The 22,089-nt window shown below is 43.7% G+C and overlaps 1 protein-coding gene across 1 annotated transcript; it reads left to right on the top strand.

Annotated features, from left to right (window-relative positions):
• Nucleotides 1-7,673: 7,673 nt before the first annotated feature.
• Nucleotides 7,674-16,556, top strand: LOC139471033 (periaxin-like). The gene is made up of 2 exons (XM_071253335.1): nucleotides 7,674-7,778; nucleotides 15,642-16,556. Exons 1-2 carry the CDS (start codon nucleotides 7,674-7,676, stop codon nucleotides 16,554-16,556), a joined length of 1,020 nt encoding a protein of 339 aa, XP_071109436.1.
• Nucleotides 16,557-22,089: the final 5,533 nt, after the last annotated feature.

The following is a 22,089-nucleotide window of genomic DNA, read 5'->3' as shown; positions in this document are numbered from 1 at the left end:
GATGCATGTCATCGATCCAAATTGCGTGGATCGATGCTCATGATATTAATCACTGGATTGTCTGGTCCAGACTCGATTATTTACAGACCACCGTCATATAGCTGGAATATTGCTGAGTGCGGCGTTAAACAACAAACCAATCTTGGTCACGTGCATATTTAATTAATGATTATCTTTTGAAGTTTGATAATTTGTAGGCACGTTTAAAAAGAAAACTATTTTTATCATGAAAATTCGATATAACGGAGCTCGACATATCCGTATTTGATTTTTTCTTTCTGGATTGTAAACAAGCTAAAGAGGATTCAGGTTTTTATTCCAGATAATGTTTTGCACATTGTTTTTGGCCATATATTTGACAAGAGGTGTTTTCCTCAGAGAGATTGTCATGTCTCGGTCAGTTGCACGCGAACCATGAATTTGGTTAATATTTGCTGAGACAGGTCGATTAATAAACGTACGCATCTACTTTGAATTGACAAACTTTTTATTATCTTACCTTACACGAACAATAATGGAATCTTTTGGCCAATGACGTTTTGATTATGTTTCCATGTACCTGCTACAGCGGTGCACAACGGGGAAACATATAGTCCGTCGCCTTCAAGCTCCATACAGTGAAATACATAGCTAACCAATACCACCAAACGGACTGAAAAGTTTGTTTTCCATCGAAAGTTTCATGCCTCCGCTTTCTTCCAACGCCTGATACCATATCTATAATCGTCAATTCAAAGTTCACATTAATATAACTGACATGTAGACGCCCTGTGAAGATCCGGGTTAGAATAGGTCTTCAGCAGCCCATGCTTGCCTTAAAAGGCGACTATGCTTGATCGGGTGTTTAGACTCGGTGACTTGGTTGATGCATGTCATTGTATCCCATTTGCTTGGATCGATGCTCATGATATCAATCACTGGAGTGTCTGGTCCAGGCTCGATTATTTATAGACCGCCTTGATATAGCTGGAATATTGCTGAGTGCAGCGTTAAACAAACAAACAAACAAACAAACAAATGTAGACTCCAGGACTTATTATATAGACTTATTTACTTTTAACTGATGTACCCTCTGTGTAACCGAGTGGTCTAACAGAAGCGACTCTGGAAAAACCTTATTCCCCTTGTGATAAGTCTGCATTATATTAATATATCACGCAAATATCGTTACGTTCGTGTTCTGTGGAAAATGCTGTCTAAACCAAGGGAGATAACTCTGACCGTCTTACCAGCATCAAGGCTCACGGCCTCGGACACAGGATCCATTCCTTGCTGCCTGGAGGCAGAATAACTCGCCGTACACCACATGCGCAGAGGAGAGTGGGTGAATGGTGTGACACGATCATCAATATTCCAGTCGTATCGAGGCATCCTGTAAGTAATCGAGGCAAGACCGGGAAAACTGGTAATTGAAAGCATGTACAGTCAGTATAGTATGGCTATCCGTGGCCCTGTGCTAGGCACTTACTCTTCCACGGAGTCCAAATGTTGTTCAACGCCGCACTCAGCAAACTCATTTTAGTTTCAGGTAACTTTGAACCTGGTAGAGGTGAGGTGAGGTGAAATGGGGTTTACCGTCGCTTTAAAGATACTTGCACGTATATAGCGACATGCATGCACGCGCGCGCGCGACACGGCACGGGGCATACCGGGAAGGTTTATATGGAATGTGTGTTATTTGACGCCGCACTGTTCCAACTTCGACAGCGGCTTGTAAACCAGTGATTGATATGATGAGCAACGATTCACGCCGTCGGGCAATCAACCAGTCACCAGCCAGAGCACGTGCACCAGAGCCACACTCACCTCGTAACACAAGCATACCCTGCTGGGGACCAATGTTAATGACAATCCGAAACACCACTGCTACACGTATAACTGACGCACTGGCCGTGATTGCACTGTTTAAGCCCTAATCTCCTACAGGACAATCTAATCAAAATAAGATCTTGGTCTCTCTACCGCTAAACAAAGTTCTGAGGACATTACGGGTTATGTCTGACTGTAGCGTATTTCGCACACGGGCCTGGCCGGACCATTTATTGTATTCCGAAAAGGGTGAAAGTGGTGTGTGCAACCCAAGAGAGGGGTTATGTCAGATCACGGACAGTTATATAGGTCCACGGTCAGATAGACCTTCCAACCGACCAATCAGAGCGTCGCTTACCACATCCCGAAAATGGCAGTCGGAATTAGTTTTCTAATCATGCAACATCGAAAAGATTAACATGGGGTGTTCCGAACGACAGTTACGGGATGTACGAATGAATCCGTCAAAATCGTCTGTCTCTCGCGTCAATGGGATAAACATTTGAACGTAAGAAACTTTGACAAAGCCTATGGGAAATACTGTCATACAATCTCGGCCATCTATTAGACATTCCAGAATATTCTTTTGTTCAACCTCTAAATTTTTCATAGAAAACTTTTTCAAATTATTTTTCAAAGCGTAGTCTGGAATGAAAGTCGCCAGTTTGAAACTCGCGTCGTATAGTTGGAGAAAGATACTTTCTGATTGGCTAATGGCGTTAGTTATTTGATTGGTCGTTCTGACGTGACCTGTAATCGGATGTCCTGAGATCTTTGATTGGCGGTAGCGAGAACTAACATCTGATTTTAATGAGATTGCAGTAATCAAGATTTCATATAAGACTGGACCCACGACGTAATGCGATTGGAGGTAACGGCGACTAACATAATGAAACACAACGAGCTTCACTTTTTAGATATTGGATAATGTTTTATCCCTGCACAGTTTAAGCAGGTTTCTTTTAATTTGAACTCATTGAAGAGTCCTTGTAATATCCTGTAGCGTAATGGGTTATTTAATCATATCTCAAATTCAATTAAGGAACGCGTAGAAAAAAGTATTTAAAGAAACTTGACGCATCCTGGAATTATGTTGTTACTTTTTGAGCACAAGTCGTGTTTCGAATATTGGGTTAATCGTGTAATACTCACTGAACAGCGGTGCAGATGAATTATTTTAAATAATAAGGTTGGTGAGGTGGCAAGATTAATGCCCATGCCCCGTGTGAATGATTGGCTGGGCCCGAAACAAAAAGTAAATTCTTTCAAATAGAACGTGAAAAAGATCCATCTCCACGTCAAATAACGTCGACGGAACCCAAGAGCCCGGATGTGCCATGGCTGTATACAGCGTGTGACACATTCGTTGGGCTTTCGGCGGGGAACGAGCTATCAATGTACGGAGCTTTAGTTGAAATTTTCAGTACAAGTGACATCATGATCAAAAGCGTGCGTCAATGGTTGAGTGTTTTGGATTTACCGCCGCTTTGAACAGTATTACAGTCGCACCACGTCGTGTCATCTCGAAATAAAGAATTCCGTGTTTACCATGCACTTTGATGAAACCACGACCAATGGTATGGTGCTGACAAGAATCATAATCAGGAGAATAATTTAGATCAACCCAAGATCATAGGATTCTGGCACACCCAAGGGACACAACTCTATGGACAACGAATGACGCTGCAAATCTTTATTGAGATGGACACGATATTGGTACATGTGCGTTACATCTCCTGGTAATCTGGAAGATTTTAACGCTTAAACAAATATATACCATACACAGCTCGCCCGAATAGCCACATTTCGATATAACGCCACACCTTTCCGTGACGTGGGGCGTTGTGTCGAGATCAGCGTCATTCCAAAGGTGCGTTTACCATAAAAATGTATCGGTGAAACATGTTCTATAATACAGAGTTCCCGTGAAAAAGACAAGGGTAATAAAGAGGAGCGTTATAACGAGGATTTAACTGTCGTGTCTTGTTGCATAAACCAGTGCAATGGTAAGCAGGGGGACACTCGCCATTTCGCAAGAGTTGTAATTCTCGATAGTTGCGAAGAATCACTCGCATGGAATATTTCTTCAAATGGCGCCTTCTGTTCCCTATGGAGGAAAATCTATCGGTTTCATTCTCTTTTTAAAAACCATGACGAAAATAGGCACTGAGCGACAGTCAAGTCAATACACTTCACCCCATAAAGTAACACATTTAAACTATATTAACCCTTTTTTTTCTCTAAGACTTTTTAATGTCTGAGTGTTTTTCTTGTTAAGATGAAGAAAATTTAATTACTCGTCATTGTAGGCATTGGAACGAAAGGCGTTTTAGTGGCGTAACCATAGCAACTTGATCTTGCGACTCAACTTCAGACTGACATATGAGATTTTTTCTCCAGCTGAGAAATAAAACGCCCAGAACGGGAAGCGTGTTCTAAAGGTTTACCACATGGAAACACGCAGACTTGAATCTGACATGCGCAGGGAGGTGGTTGGGGTATATCCGGTAGGTTGTTATAGTGAGGTCATTTCGACTTTTGGAAGGCTGAATACTATTTATAAGGCACTCCGTGTGTTTACATTGTTATAGTCCTGCACCATGACCGTGGAATATATTTATTTTATGAAAAAATAATAATCTAGAAATGCATACAAAAGCAAGTCTAGCCAGCTCAAGCTAGGTCTATTCTGAAATCAGCATAGAGAATTTTTTTATTTTTAGAGTCAAGAAGGATATTGTGTAATATAAGATTTCAGAGACTAAATGTTAGTCTAACATTGTTACAATGTCAGGTTTTTGTGCTCGTGTGATTAAACTAATGAAGCTTTAGACAAAGTTACACCGACGAATACATTACAGTGACAATGACAATCGCACAAGGACTTATGTCACCAGATGCCTTGGTCCCACAACAGTAATACACAAATAACATAACTATATTGTCAATAGATATAATACAAGAATGAGTGCGACAACGATGATGTTGATGCTGCTGCTGATGATTATGATGATGAGTTAGTTGGATTTAGCTTTTTAGCAATTTAGCAATATACCAGCACTATCACTGCGGGAGACACAAGAAATGGGCTTCACACATTGTACCCATGTGGGCAATGATGAACGCTTTAACCACTTGGCTATCCAGACGATCCGATGATGACGACGATGATGATGATGATGATGGTGGTGGTAGAAGTGATCACGATGATGATGATGATGATGATGGTGGAGGTGGTGGTGTTGATGACGATGATAATGTTGATAGTGATGGTTGTGGTAAAGATGATGATGTTGATAGTGATGATGGCGGTAGTGAAAGTGATGACGATGATGTTGATGGTGGAGGTGGTGGCGTTGATGACGGTCACGATGATAATGTGATAGTGATGGTGGTGGAAGTGATGACGATGACGATGATGATGAAGAGGAGAAGGAGAAGGATGATGAAAGAGCCACTACTGCTGAAGCATCACTGATGCTCATAGTCTTCTTATTTTGTGTTACACCTGCCATGTTTCTTACTTGCTGAATTAAAACTACCAGCTCTCACAAGGCGAAGTCGGAAACGCTGAAAAGCAAAACCATTGTCAGTGATGGAGTGAACAGCTAGTAATGGACATATATCAGTTACAGTTTAATTGGACGCGACATAAACCATGCATATCTGATTTAGAATGTGAAATGCTTTTCCCATGTTGTTCCACTGTCGAAACGGAAACATTATGCAAACAAAGGGAATTTGGTTTCAGGAAACTTGAACCCGTACAGAACTTACTGGATCGCTCTGTGCAGCATTTATTCTTTTACTCCGATGAAATATTCCAGCTATGAGGGCGGTCTGTAAATAATCGATTCTCGACCAGAAAAATAAGTTGTCGATATATTGCGTACAACGACCCGCACCATCGGTGACGATGATGATGATGATGATGATGGTGGTGGTGGTGGAAGAAAAGACGATGCTGGTGATGGTGATAATGATGATGGGGGTGATGCGATGGTGAAAGTGATGACGCTGGTGGTGGTTGAGGTGATGATGACGACGACGACGACGACGACGACGACAATGATAGTGTTGCTGGTGATGAAGATGATGGTGGCGACGACGATGGTTATTGTGGAGGTGACGGCGGCGACGACGACGACGATGACGATGATGATGCTGTACTGTTCTGGAAACATACTGTGGTACTTTACGCAAGAACTTTACGTAGTTATGCGGGGATTCGTGCGGAACGCGTTTTGTGCGAACCCATGTATACAGTTAGCAATACGTTTTTAATTATTTCTCGCGAGTTCTTTGTAGAGAACATGGCTCTAAACTGGTACAGGTTGCAGCGTCCTCTATAAGATGATGAAGACACGATCAGGGTTATCGCCATGTAATACATTATTAAAGTCGAAAAAGAAGAAAGGAAAGCCCCTCTGGTGGGTCCACGACATACAAGACGGGGGCCACCAATAACCTGGTCATAGAGATGGAGAGATGTAACACTTCAGGCTGACCAGAGAGCAACACTTTCTTCCCGGCATGTTCACATGTTCTGGCGCCACTTTTTTTTAAGTGGGATGTATTTCTATAATGACGTCACTTTCAGGATTTCCCATGTTGTCAGTATGCAAGTTCGTTTTGCCGCATCTTCATCCGAAAGAGAAAACGCAGCCCCTTCTGGACATGTGGATTGGTACATCGAATTTGACCTTGTTTCATTCTTTGGACGCATTCTGCGTAAGCATGCTGCATAAGAATCCGTACGTGTGAAGTCCCAGCTTAAAGCGGTACGATTGAGGAGTTAATGCGGAACGATGGCGGACTTCATGCGGTACGACTGAGGAGTTAATGCGGTACGATGGCGGACTTCATGCGGTACGACTGAGGAGTTAATGCGGAAAGATGGCGGACTTTATGCGTTACGATTTAGGAATTAATGCGGAACGATGGCGGACTCCATGCGGTACGACTGAGGAGTTAATGCGGTACGATGGCTAACTCCATGTGGTACGATTGAGGAGTTAATTCGGCACGATGGCGGACTTCATGCAGTACGACTGAGGAGTTAATGCGGAACGATGGCGGACTTCATGCGGTACGACTGAGGAGTTAATGCGGAAAGATGGCGGACTTTATGCGTTACGATTTAGGAGTTAATGCGGAACGATGGCGGACTTCATGCGGTACGACTGAGGAGTTAATGCGGTACGATGGCGGACTTCATGCGGTACGACTGAGGAGTTAATGCGGAAAGATGGCGGACTTTATGCGTTACGATTTAGGAATTAATGCGGAACGATGGCGGACTCCATGCGGTACGACTGAGGAGTTAATGCGGTACGATGGCTAACTCCATGTGGTACGATTGAGGAGTTAATGCGGCACGATGGCGGACTTCATGCAGTACGACTGAGGAGTTAATGCGGAACGATGGCGGACTTCATGCGGTACGACTGAGGAGTTAATGCGGAAAGATGGCGGACTTTATGCGTTACGATTTAGGAGTTAATGCGGAACGATGGCGGACTTCATGCGGTACGACTGAGGAGTTAATGCGGAACGATGGCGGACTCCATGCGGTACGACTGAGGAGTTAATGCGGTACGATGGCGGACTTCATGCGGTACGACTGATGAGTTAATGCAGTACGATGGCGGACTTAATGCGGTACGACTGAGGAGGTAATGCGGTACGATGGCGGACTTAATGCGGTACGACTGAGGAGGTAATGCTGAACGATGGCGGACTTCATGCGGTACGACTGATGAGTTAATGCGGTACGATGGCGGACTTAATGCTGTACGATTGAGGAGTTAATGCGGTATGATGGCGGACTTAATGCTGTACGATTGAGGAGTTAATGCGGCACGATGGCGGACTTAAAGCAGTACGATTTAGGAGTTAATGCGGTACGATGGCGGACTTCATGCGGTACGACTGAGGAGTTAATGCGGTACGATGGCGGACTTAATGCGGTACGATTGAGGAGTTAATGCGGTACGATTGCGGACATAAAACGGTACGATGACGGACTTAAATCGGTACGATGGCAGACTTAATGCAGTACGATTGCGGAGTTAATGCGGCGCGATGGCGGACTTAAAACGGTACGATGGCGGACTTAGTGCGGTACGATTGAGGAGTTAATGCAAACTTAATGCGATAAATTTGCGGACTCAGTGCGGTACGATTGCCGCGGTAACTTTGCGGAATAACAGTGTCATTAGGCTGTCGTCTCGCAAACATTTCTCAAAAATGGAGGCGAGCACATGTAAGTAGCAGTGTGATGTACTAAACATGTATTTCGTTGGTAAGTTGCTTGACCCTCACACCCCAAGTGGACTTAAGCACTGTCAAGTACATTATCTCCATCTCCTAATAATGACCTGTTACCATGGTCGTCAAAGGGTCAGCTTTCAAACATCTCGCGATATTATTGCGAAATTACAGTCACCATGGGGTTGTCTGATTCATAATCCGTTTACTGAGAGAGCTCACCTAGTGTACTCAAGAACTAGTATGGGTTCCAGTCGCACCTAAATCAAATCACCATGATATATTATTCAGAAGCTCCGAATACAAAGCCTCTCCAAGCTTATGTAGAACTGTCAGAACCATCAGGAGTTCTCTCGCGATATAAACACATACGCAATCAGAGCAATATCCCAATACAGCCGAGCTTTGTCCAAATCCCAGGCGTATGCCTCCATTAGACTGACGAGATTTTGGAAGGTGAGCAGACGACACTTTCACCTTGTTTTAACTCTCGTCTGCCCGCACGATCGGAGTTAATCGCTATTTTTATGTGTGGAGACGTCATCTAATCTCCCAGAATTCCCTGGGTACTGAACAAACATCATGTGTGGAGGGGACATAAGTGCAGGAAGTCCCTCGTCGGCTACATCCGGGTTATATCTTGTTATCTTCCTCCCCAGGACAACCATTTCTCCTTGCCCGGATGAGAGTTATCTCCCTTAGCCCCTCAATTAGCTTCAGGCGTTTAATTTGCGGTCAATGCCACCACTGCCTGAAGATGGTAGTAGACTATTTTTCTTTCAAGGGCTCGGGTAGCTTGTTGCTTTTCTTACACCCGGATATTTACGTTTCTTAAACGCTATTACAAATTCCGACAACTTAGGGATACAGAAGTCCGTTGGTCTCAGACGCAGACCTTATCTGCGCTGAGGTGCGTCGATCCTTAACGCACAGTTATTGTTGCAGTAACCTAAACAGTTATCTCCATTATGTCTATCTCCATGTTTGACAATTGATACAGTAGTATTCCATGAAATCGTTGGTTTGACTAGATACAGAAATCCTCGGAGACGTCAAAAGAATTTCGAAATAAAACTTAAGACTTTGAAATGAAAAGGATTATTTTTGTAATTGACTAGTCTCCCTTGTCCAGGTCCGCTTTGAAGCCTCACGTCAGGATCTATTTATATAATTATTTGATTGATCATGAGTTACCTCCCTGTCTCTGGGTGAAGATTTAAAGTCTTTGAAGTGTTGCGAATATCCTGTTATACGAAGTCAAATCCCCGTCTGCAAACAGATACCCTTAGCCAGACGGCATCTCATCTCTCACTGACGGCTGTGTGGGTTAGATATAAGCTGTAATTCTTCTTTTATTGGCGGTAGTCATCATCCAAGTTTAGGCTAAATGGAATTTCTCTTTGAATGGGAATGATGGGTTAATTCTGTTCGCAGACAAACCAAAGTTTTTATTTGGGCATTATAACGTTACATTATTACATAATCAGTTCCCCGTCAAGATCCCAGGTTAGAATAGGTCTTCAGCTACCCATGCTTGTCGTAAGAGGCGACTATGCATGTCGTAAGAGGCGACAAACGGGATTGGGTGGTCAAGCTCGCTTACTTGGTTGACGCATGTCATTGTATCCCAATTGAGTATCGATGCTCTTGATGTCAATCACTGGATTATCTGGTCCAACTCGATTATTTGCAGACCGCCGTCATATAGCTTGAAAATTGAGTGCGACGTTAAACAACAAACAAACGTAATCAGTATTGACACGTTTCAACCAATGGCCGTTCATTAGTGACACTCATTGAGGCAGATGCATTGAGGAACATCGTCCTGGTTTCGTAATCACGACTCGTCCCTTTCCGTAATACGGTCATTCCGAAAAGAAACGAGTAGTCCCGAATGTAATGAGTCATAATGGAGACGGTTTTCAAGACGAAATAACAGTTAGCCGACAGCTTGACAAATCTACCCATGTTCGAATAGTCCCGTTTCAATTATCAGCGTACAGTTTCAATATTTACCCCTTTGCTGAGAATTGCGTGAGTAAACAGTCGCAAGTCAACAATGATACATTCGTGCATATTCGTGTACATTCGTGTACATGCGTGTATATTCGTGTACATTCGTGCATATTCGTGTACATTCGTGCATATTCGTGTACATTCGTGTACATTCGTGCATATTCATGTACATTCGTGTACATGCGTGTACATTCGTGTACATTCGTGTACATTCGTGCATATTCATGTACATTCGTGCATATTCATGTACATTCGTGCAAACCCGTGTACAACCGCGTACATCTGTGTACATTCGTGTACAGTCGCGTACAACCGTGCACAATCGTGTACACCAGTTTACATTCGTGTAGACCCGTGAAGATTCCGGGGTAGAATAGGTCTTCAGCAACCCATACTTGCCGTAAAAGGCGACTGCTTGTCGTAAAAGGCGACACACGGGATCGGTTTGTCAGGCTCGCTGACTTGGTTGATACATGTCATCGATCCCAATTACGTGGATCGATGCTTATGATATCAATCACTGGATTGTCTGGTCCAGACTCGGATTATTTTACAGACCGCCGTCATATAGCTGAAATATTGCTGAGTGCGGCGTTAAACAAAAACAAACAAACATTCGTGTAAAAATGGGGTTCTTGTTCATAAAGCCCTTTATAGTCATTCCTAAACAACGTAACATGATTACACACTATAACATAGAGGTGTATATCTAATAGAATGTTCTAATGTTATCAGATATGCCAACCAGAAATACCGCTGATCATACGTCCGTTAATATCCAATATGATACACTCCTATTTAACACCATAACCCTCCAGGGCGTTGTGTCTTTGTAATTCAAGAACGCTAAAAGAAGAACGAGAATGGCGCAATGGTAAGATCAGGAGACCAGAATACTATCGTATGTACGTCATTAACACACTGGCGTTAGACGAACAAAGACATAGCCTTACAGGCCAGAATTTCGACCTGTTAATCCACTCCTCTCTAAATCCATTATCCTATCGCTCATCCTTTGGCCCTGTGTTATTCAGGCCTTTCAGAGAGGCTTTTAAGAAGTCCCTCAAAGTACTTTGGTCAGCCGCTGTAATTATTCAAATTGAAAGGTAATCACCGAACTACTTCTAACATGGTGCGAAGGCGCGACTCCAGTGTCTTCTATGAGGTCCGCGCGATCAATACGCAACGAGCCCTCGTCAAATGTTCAACTCCTCTTGCAATCTTTGGATGTTTCCTCTTATAAAGGCGAGTTTTAAAATGAGATTTTGATGCCTACTTTGAAACCGACACATGTGGGCTTCCACATTAATCAGGTACAAGGGACATGAAATAGACCATGAACGATTAATTCAACTAAAATGAGTTCTTGATAACTTACAAAGAAAGAGTTATCACCGAAGTGAGAGTTTGGACAATTATGGACACAGTTTTATAATCATGACATTTAACTCCCGTACACAACTTACTCACAAAGTCATGGACGTCATCCTTGTTGCGAATCAAATGTCAATCTTGACATATTGATCAAAGTCAGACTTAATGTAAACGGATGCCGTTTAAAATAGCAATTCATCTATTCAGCGACTGAGTGTAAAGATGGGGGATTAAAGCATGAGACAGCTGTATCAACCGGACCCGCGTGGTAAACAGGGGTTGAAGTTGGAATACCAGTTACTACTGGACCTGCCGGAGGGTGGACACATCGGACAGTTGGAAAAAACCCATGAATCTCCGAAACACTCCAGGGTCGAGTGAGTGAGTGAGTTAGGGAGAGAGGGATGGTTTAATGTCGCTTTTAACAGTATTTCAGTTTGATTTTGGGGAAAACCCGAAGTAAAACAGGTTACAGATGTTTGGTGAAACCTACGAGCACAGGTATGGTTCTGACAAACCTAAAAACATGATCAGGTCGAACCCTGGTTTCTGGGACGCCTAAGGAAGCAGCTCTTCACAGCGACATTCGGCGCCTCAGACGACTGGGCGACCCATGTTGCCTCCCTGGTATAGTGAGAGAGTGAGTTGGGTTTAACGCCGCTTTTAACAGTATTCCAGTTATATCGCGGCGCGTCAGCTTAATGTGGGAGGAAAGCCCGAAGTGATGCAGGTCTCAGACGTTTACCACTTCGGTGAAACCTACGAGCACGTGTATGGTGCTGACAAACCTAGAAACATAATCTGGGCGAACCGGGATTCGAACCCACAATCGTAGGTTTCTGGCGTGTCATAGGGACGCAAGTCTTCACAGATAATCGTGGCGCCTTAGACGACTGGGCCTCCCGTGCCCCCTCTCTGGTATAGTATTTCATACATCGACATTATGTACATCTAATGATGACACACTGATATACTCATACAAAGACATTCAATTGATGACACACTGATATATCGACACAATTACCTTCAAGTGATGACACACTGACCTTCATGTGATGACACTGATATGCCAACACAATGACCTTCAAGTGATGACACATTAATATACCGACACGATGACCTTCAATTGATGACACACCGACACGATGACCTTGAAGCGATGACACACTGACCTCCATGTGATGACGCTGACATACCGACACAATGACCTTCACGTGATGACGCTGACATACCGACACAATGACCTTCACGTGATGACGCTGACATACCGACACATTGACCTTCACGTGATGACGCTGACATACCGACAGACTTCTGTTATTGGCGTTGACATATGATAACAAATGACTACAATACATTTTATATGCGTGGATTAACACAGTATTGACACCGGTTATCATAATTATACATTCTCAACTTTTAAATGACTTTCATGAATCAACAATATGACTTTCATGTATCAACAAAATCAACATGTAGCAATGTAACGACACAATGGCTATTATATGAGCATGGTGATAACGGTTACATAAGAATATATGCTACGTTAACAAGAGAACCAGATTCAACTATTTTATTTAAGGCCGAAATTATGGTTCATATTGCTTTATGCCAAAAAAGAAACTGATTACAAGTTCCCCCATGTAAAGTCACTAAGTCGAATTGATTGTGGCTTTAGACAAAAGTGTCATTTTTTCAGAACATTTATGAAAACTCAATTTCCGGTGTAGGTAGTCGTGTTAATTGTGGCTATTATATCGGTCCCATTTATCGACCCATGATTCAAATGGCATCCCCTCGCAACGACAGCGAACAGCATGTAGCGGTACGATACTCGTTATGGGCCATACCCTTTTCTCTTCTGGCCCCGGCCCAGTATTTTTAAATTGTGACAAGTATAAGGTAGCTTTCTACCAAAATGTGAGATTTATTGGCTTCGCTTTGTAAGTAAACGAACCTTGCCAATTGTGCCAAAAAATCGGTTTAATGTTCACAAATCACGCACATGGCCAAATGTCGGTCGAGTATGTAGGATTTAGTATAATTGATTTTACCAGATGCGTGTTGTGGTGCTTCTGGCATGTAGCATTTGCTGTGAGCTGTGACATGCAAGCTGTGATATGTGAGCTGTGACATGCGTAATGTGACTTGTGTGACAAATTGCCCCAGTGTGTAATTCACTGTGTGACTTTGGCGTGCTCCCGCTATTCCTTAGATAATAGGAGAAGCACATGTACGCATTGACATTTTTTGTTTTACATTTATTGACAAAAACATGATTCTTCAGTTAAAATCTAAGATATATCGGTTTATTCATGTATACTACTCACATCATGTTAAAGAACACGCGACTCTTTCATATTACTATTCTTAATATGTCATGCTATGACAGATTAATACAGTAACTTAGTATTAATATGGAAGAAACTTCTTTTTGTAACTTCACATGTCATACCCCTCAGAGGGCCCAAAAACACGCTTATCTTAAAAGTTTAGTTGAAATCATTCCAACACAAAAGAAACAGGGGAAAACGAAATACAATAGCTGCAAGTTTTGAAAAATGGAAATAAACTTGATTCCTTGGTACCGCGGTGCCGTTGAGCGAACGAGACTGAAAGATGGTTCTTCTTACACAGACTGGTTCTTGGTAGCTTTTGCGTTGCGTTATCTTTATGATGTGTAACGAAGCATGACAAAGATATATTAGACGACAGTAATAAATCCTCTATCCATTAGTTTTATTTAGATATTTTCATACTTGTTGGGTTTTGTTTGTTTGTTCTTTAACGAGGTACTCAACAATAATCCAGCTACATGCACCGTAAATAAATAATGGATTGCGTCTTTAAGCAACTTTACATGAGTTTTACGTTTAGTTTATAGTCGTAAAATGTAAATGAAAATGAAACTACAAACCTCAAGGAAACTACAGAAGCATGTTTCGGATTCTAGATGCCGACTGGGCCTTAGGTCGTCTGAAGTATCTCTCACGAGCTCAAAGTCCAAAATCTATAACAATTCATTTCTGTTAAAAGATATAACACCAACCATCGGAAAACCCATCATGCTAATTACGTTCATGAAGAAGGTGAAGATTTACGTTACCTACAGGGTGAGAGATGGAGATACGGTGGCTGGAAGAGGAATTACCAGGCTGCTATTGACCAACACACAACGGAGTTGGGAGGAAATTGAACACATCATTGGGATGGAATTTACGAACCAACTGAAAGAACTGAACAAAAAGTACGTATCTGCTTCAACGGATATCGGAGTAAGCGATCGTGTGATGGCTTCGTAGATGGTCTGATTTTGAGGAATTTGAAAATATTGGAACAGGCTAGGGCAAGAGTGCCAGAACACAGGGTACCACAGAGCCTGGTGCCAGAGTACAGGGTACCACAGAGCCTAGTGCCAGAGTACAGGGTACCACAGAGCCTGGTGGCAGAGTACAGGGTACCACAGAGCCTAGTGCCAGAGTACAGGGTACCACAGAGCCTAGTGCCAGAGTACAGGGTACCACATAGCCTAGTGCCAGACACAGGGTACCACAGAGCCTAGTGCCAGAGTACAGGGTACCACAGAGCCTGGTGGCAGAGTACAGGGTACCACAGAGCCTAGTGCCAGAGTACAGGGTACCACAGAGCCTAGTGCCAGAGTACAGGGTACCACATAGCCTAGTGCCAGACACAGGGTACCACAGAGCCTAGTGCCAGAGTACAGGGTACCACAGAGCCTGGTGCCAGAGTACAGGGTACCACAGAGCCTAGTGCCAGAGTACAGGGTACCACAGAGCCTGGTGGCAGAGTACAGGGTACCACAGAGCCTAGTGCCAGAGTACAGGGTACCACAGAGCCTAGTGCCAGAGTACAGGGTACCACAAGCCTAGTGCCAGAGAACAGGGTACCACAGAGCCTAGTGCCAGAGTACAGGGTACCACAGAGCCTAGTGCCAGAGTACAGGGTACCACAGAGCCTAGTGACAGAGTACAGGGTACCACAGAGCCTGGTGCCAGAGTACAGGGTACCACAGAGCCTAGTGCCAGAGTACAGGGTACCACAGAGCCTGGTGACAGAGTACAGGGTACCACAGAGCCTAGTGCCAGAGTACAGGGTACCACAGAGCCTAGTGCCAGAGTACAGGGTACCACAAGCCTGGTGCCGGAGTACAGGGTACCACAGAGCCTGGTGCCGGAGTACAGGGTACCACAGAGCCTAGTGCCAGAGTACAGGGTACCACAGAGCCTAGTGACAGAGTACAGGGTACCACAGAGCCTGGTGCCGGAGTACAGGGTACCACAGAGCCTGGTGACAGAGTACAGGGTACCACAGAGCCTAGTGCCAGAGTACAGGGTACCACAGAGCCTAGTGACAGAGTACAGGGTACCACAGAGCCTAGTGCCAGAGTACAGGGTACCACAGAGCCTAGTGCCAGAGTACAGGGTACCACAAGCCTGGTGCCGGAGTACAGGGTACCACAGAGCCTGGTGCCGGAGTACAGGGTACCACAGAGCCTAGTGCCAGAGTACAGGGTACCACAGAGCCTAGTGACAGAGTACAGGGTACCACAGAGCCTGGTGCCGGAGTACAGGGTACCACAGAGCCTAGTGCCAGAGTACAGGGTACCACAGAGCCTAGTGACAGAGTACAGGGTACCACAGAGCCTTAGTGCCAGAGTACAGGGTACCACAGAGCCTAGTGCCAGAGTACAGGGTACCACAAGCCTGGTGCCGGAGTACAGGGTACCACAGAGCCTGGTGCCGGAGTACAGGGTACCACAGAGCCTAGTGCCAGAGTACAGGGTACCACAGAGCCTAGTGCCAGAGTACAGGGTACCACAGAGCCTAGTGCCAGAGTACAGGGTACCACAGAGCCTGGTGCCAGAGTACAGGGTACCACAGAGCCTAGTGCCAGAGTACAGGGTACCACAGAGCCTGGTGACAGAGTACAGGGTACCACAGAGCCTAGTGCCAGAGTACAGGGTACCACAGAGCCTAGTGCCAGAGTACAGGGTACCACAAGCCTGGTGCCGGAGTACAGGGTACCACAGAGCCTGGTGCCGGAGTACAGGGTACCACAGAGCCTAGTGCCAGAGTACAGGGTACCACAGAGCCGAGTGACAGAGTACAGGGTACCACAGAGCCTGGTGCCGGAGTACAGGGTACCACAGAGCCTAGTGCCAGAGTACAGGGTACCACAGAGCCTAGTGACAGAGTACAGGGTACCACAGAGCCTAGTGCCAGAGTACAGGGTACCACAAAGCCTAGTGCCAGAGTACAGGGTACCACAAGCCTGGTGCCGGAGTACAGGGTACCACAGAGCCTGGTGCCGGAGTACAGGGTACCACAGAGCCTAGTGCCAGAGTACAGGGTACCACAGAGCCTAGTGACAGAGTACAGGGTACCACAGAGCCTGGTGCCGGAGTACAGGGTACCACAGAGCCTAGTGCCAGAGTACAGGGTACCACAGAGCCTAGTGACAGAGTACAGGGTACCACAGAGCCTAGTGCCAGAGTACAGGGTACCACAGAGCCTAGTGCCAGAGTACAGGGTACCACAAGCCTGGTGCCGGAGTACAGGGTACCACAGAGCCTGGTGCCGGAGTACAGGGTACCACAGAGCCTAGTGCCAGAGTACAGGGTACCACAGAGCCGAGTGCCAGAGTGCCAGAGTACAGGGTCTCAGAGTGCCAGAGTGCGGACATGGTCACTGCAAGATAGATCTCTTTACTAGGAACAAAACTCTTTAGAAATCTATATAATGGGTACCTGGAGGGTTGTTTGTTTACGTGACTGATTTCTGTTTACAGACGGACATTACTGGTTGATGTCAGTCTGAGTTTCCGTGATTGCTGTCGACGTTACCACTCTCGTGTTGACTTGCTCCGCTCCTGCCCTAGAAAGCATTTGAATTCGTTGAATTATACAATCAGCTCATCATGTGATGAAGTCTGATGTAGTGTTGACACGACAGGCATGCATCCCTTGAAACCATCCAGTAGTTCCACAGAATATTTCACCGTCAAACGAATTGGAAAGTCAATGAACATCATCGTGAGATAATGAAGGTTGTTGCTGAAGCTGTGTTCTGCCATGTTGATGAGGCAATCGCGTTCTGGACACAAGATAAACTTGACAAAACGTTTTGATTGGCGTGTCTGATATCGCTGCATGATTTCCAAACAAATTCGAAATTCCAGTGTTACTTTCCACGTGCTGTAATGTTTAACGTCAAATGACCCCCGATTAAACAGCTGCTCAGTTAAAAAGTACCACTACACTCAATCACTCTCAAAATAAATTAAACATCTCCTCTTTCATAATTATTAAACTGATGCTACTTTTCTGTAAAAAGGTCTAATATGAAACGACCCCTTCATCGCCATTTCCTTGTTTACCACGTAAAATGAAATGCCATCCAATATAACGTTCCGTATTATTCCCACTTTTTATTCAGGTAATTCCAAATCTAGGAATTGAGCAGCGGATTTTGCATCAGGTAGTATTGATTTTACAAACGCTCAAATGGAATCTATTTTTGATGTCTAACGTTAGGAATGTAAGATTAAAGCATTTCGTGGTTTGACTTGGCACTGTGACGTGGGATCACAAGAGCTCCGTCATTAAACCCCGATTTGAAAATAAGAACTGGCGGTCGAATGGTTTCGTTGGAAGAGATCACAAGAATTCGATTTGATTTTATTAATAATCGTCGCATATGGAATTGGTTAATATTGACAGTGTGAGAGAGTTCTAAGCGTAAGGCTTTCAAAAACATGATATTACCCTAATTTGTCTATAGAGTGAGCATTGCGAATTCCATGTGTTTTGTCAGAAAACAACGCTGACATGGCCATGATAGAAAAGATTGCAATTGAAGTTATTTGAAGGAATGATTGGCGTCGAGGTGACCCAAGCGCATTTATTTAACTCTTGCGGATGTCGCGAATTGTTCATTTATCTTTATTTCTTATTTTTCATATGGGTAAAGTAGGTGGTAATGAGATGGCTGAACGCAGACCGAAGAGGTCGCCGGTGACACGTTCTCAATCAGGGGAATTGATTTCTATTATTTACCAGATTCAACTCAGTTTTGTCTGTCATTCCCTTCGCTCCCACCCACCTCTTATCAGAGTCAACCCTTGTCCCTCACTAACAGAATCAACCCATGTCCCCATTTACTGAGTCAACCCAGTGCTGTCAGCCATGTCCCCCACTAACAGTCAACCCATGTCCCCCACTAACCAGAAACAACCCAGTGCTGGCTGCCATGTCCCCCACTAACAGTCAACCCATGTCCCCCACTAACCAGAAACAACCCAGTGCTGGCTGCCATGTCCCCCCCCCCCCCCTCACCCCCCCCCCCCCACACACACACACTAACAGAGTCAACCCATTTCCCCCCACTTATTGAGTCAACCCATGTCCCTCTCTTCCTGAGATCATGCCACAAGGAACAGATATGTAACTGGCGATAGGCCCCGACATAACAGTCCCAGTCCATTCCTAGAGCTATAACCGGCGCTGTAGATCCCAAAGGACATCAACGACTTCCCTCCCCTTGAGACATCATGGACTGGCCGGCCTTCTGTCCGAACCAATCATTCTTGTTTCGGAACTTCTTGAAATACGTCTACTCGGAGGTCCGTGTCACCAAATCCCAGAGGTTGGTGATTCATCGGTAAAGACTTGGCAGGGATGAGGATGCTGGTCAAAATCATTCAAGAAGCGCCAAGCTGCTATTCAATTGTGATTATGTTATACAATGTTCCAGATCTATAAAATTTGTTAAAACAAGGTTCCTTAAATTGTTCAGCTGAGGATATAAATTCGTCCTCAATTATTTTACTTGAAAATATTTTTTGGCAAATAATTGCTTAAATCTCAATTCTCATTCTAAAACGTGTACTAGTTATTCAGTTGGTATGCGCGGAAAGAATGCCGTTCCCAACTGACGTCAAATCGTTTGTTCGTATTTCACAATCCAACGATTAGTGATAAAAAGATGAACCCTACGCATTAAGGAGATAGGAGTCATTCAGTGTACAGTGCTCATAATCAATCAGTATGCCCTATCACTATACCTCTTAGCAAGGCGGGAGACATCGGGAAAACAACCATTTGTATCAGGAATTATGGCAAAACATTTTGTTCACAAGGATCGCCCCAAAGCATGGCTGGTGTTCTTGGTTTTCAAGGTCACAATCACAAACAAACCAAGGACCCGTTGAGGAGGTAAAGGTCACTCCAATTGGAGACAAACTGCCCCATGGCTGCCTTATTTCAGCCACGAGAGGTTTTCAGAACACCCAAAGACCTTGTATCCATATATCAAAGCAATTTGCACATGAGGCTGTTTTACCCGCCTGTAGCAGTGATGGATAGGTTTGCTGCGGGCGAGACATCTAGCCGTGAGATATCCATATTGATTTCTTCTCTGCATGATCCATAGACAGTAGCTTAAAGCTTCCTATCATTTTGTAACAAACTACAAAAACTTGCCGCTTTTTCAGGAAAATTTTCTTGGATTTTCAGAAAGTAATACCCTTAGCGATTTGCAGATTTCAGAGATTCGCAAAGGGTTCTCTTTATATTTCAGATAAATTCTGAATACTATTATGATTTTCTCTTGAGTGTTACTTATGTTTCCAGCAGGCGGACTGATCTCACTCAATTAGTGTTCGAGGCGCTGATCAAAATTGGCATCAAGAATAAGAAGGTTTATTAAACTTTTACTCCTTAGGCATCTTCAGTCCAGTGATGTAAAAGGGAAAGGGGGCAGGTTTTGATCATTTACCTCTTGAGAGAATCAAACTCTTGTCTGAGGCGTCCACAACGAACTTAATTACTGCTGGTTTACATTGAGGCCAAGGAATGAGAAAGGTTCTGTTGTGAATGAACCGTTTTTTATTGGTAACCAATCATATGAAAGCTGTGGCGATGGTTGTTGCCTCACACCGCCCTAAAATATTGCAGCTACATGGCGGTACCTTGACAAAGATCGAGTCTGGGCCAGACAATCTAGTGATTGATATTATGCGCAACGATCCACAGCTTTATTCTCTTAAGATATGATTTCATGTCTAATTTTAACATGACAAATATTGTTGAAATTACAATGTGGAATAATTTATTTTGACTAGATCTTGAGTATATATTTTGTTTTTTTAATAACATTTAACTTGTTTTATGTTAGAATTTTTAATGTGTATTATTTGTGTAATACACCTCGTTTACGAGGGTTGCAATGTGACTATTTTACACAGCTTTCTCTGATAGGGGGAGTACTTTTTGTTTCGCAAATGCTTCTTTTCACAAATAATGCATATTTTAGCAATGCCAACAATTAATACTTCTTTTCATGACACAGTTAACATATCTACAACGCGTCTTTTAGGCCCTTTTTGTAGCGAAAGACTTCGTAAACATGTGTCCGAGTGGGCCTGGCTTAGGCTGGAGGCGGAGGACGGTGGATGGGTGTATTAACCTTTTCCACGCCCCTAACGAACAGAATTAGTCACCCACTTATATGTTTTGTAAACCTGTACACTTTTAATGACATGATATGTCGCATTTTAGGAGATAGCACCATCATTGTGTACATGATTGGTTTGTTGTTTAAAAAGCGCCAGACACATTCAAATATATTCTGTTAGTTTTCTTTTATATTTCGCCTTTTCTTTCTTCTCGAAGTTTTATATCTCTATATGAAGGACAAATGCTTCAGAAAAGTATTTCGTAAAAAAGCCCAATATATTTTTAAGTAGACCTGATCTGTCCCTTTGAAAGTTTGAAGTTGTCGGACAAAATGGCGGATTCAGTCACTTTGGACTTTCTGATTGGTCAATCAAGTTCATGATTGACAGGTGGTGGCCTCGTTTGATTTCATATTTTAATGAAATACTTCAAAAGATTGTGCACATTTCTAATTATGGATTCCGATATATTGAACAACTGTATTTCAGTATTTTATTATTAAGGTGATCAGTGTATCTACAAGCCGATAGTTTATGTGTACTCTGGCTTTTTGAAAGACAGACTTTAGCAACTGTTGAATTTTTACCGACGTTGATATTTTTGCAAAGGAAGATTGAACGTGTGACGGTGATCAATCATGATTGAAAATTTAAATCCGTATATCGATCCCGCCGTAACGCTCTAACACATGCCAGTTGAGGCATGTTTATTTTCATTCCCAGCCACCAACACTTTATCTAGGCAATACCCTGTTCTTGAATCACCGAGTTAATGTGACATTTTGCAGTTAATAAAACCATACATATCTTTCATGCGAAGCATAACTCCATCAATCTCTTCACATCGCACTTTCCTGGAAATGAGGGACAGTAATTTGATTCCAAATTGTCCACAAAATCTGGGATCCCCATGATTGGAAACAACAGATCTTTGACCCGAATACCTCAATGAAGCCTTCTTGACAATTGGAGATCGATAATCTCTATATCGGCTTCCGCAATCTAGATGTATTGGTTATCGATGATATGGAAATTCCCCCATTGTCCCGAAAATGTGGTTTCTTGTGCGAAGTGTGTTTATTGTACCATCTCTTAAAGCTCTCATTAACCCTATGGAGGCCCGAGTTTGTGTACACGGTACGATCA

This window comes from Haliotis cracherodii, unplaced genomic scaffold (assembly GCF_022045235.1).
Source record: "Haliotis cracherodii isolate W230 unplaced genomic scaffold, xgHalCrac1.p SCAF_21, whole genome shotgun sequence".
Classification (NCBI taxonomy): domain Eukaryota; kingdom Metazoa; phylum Mollusca; class Gastropoda; order Lepetellida; family Haliotidae; genus Haliotis; species Haliotis cracherodii.
The sequence above is the reverse complement of the archived record's forward strand: the minus strand, read 5'-3'. Positions and strand labels throughout refer to the sequence as shown.

Excerpts from the sequence above, each read along its gene's own strand:
- LOC139471033 (XM_071253335.1), top strand. The coding sequence starts at position 7,674 with ATGGCGGACTTAAAGCAGTACGATTTAGGAGTTAATGCGGTACGATGG. Across the intron at positions 7,779-15,641 it reads ACGATGGCGGACTTAATGCG|GGTACCACAGAGCCTGGTGC; the intron begins GTACGATTGAGG and ends GCCGGAGTACAG.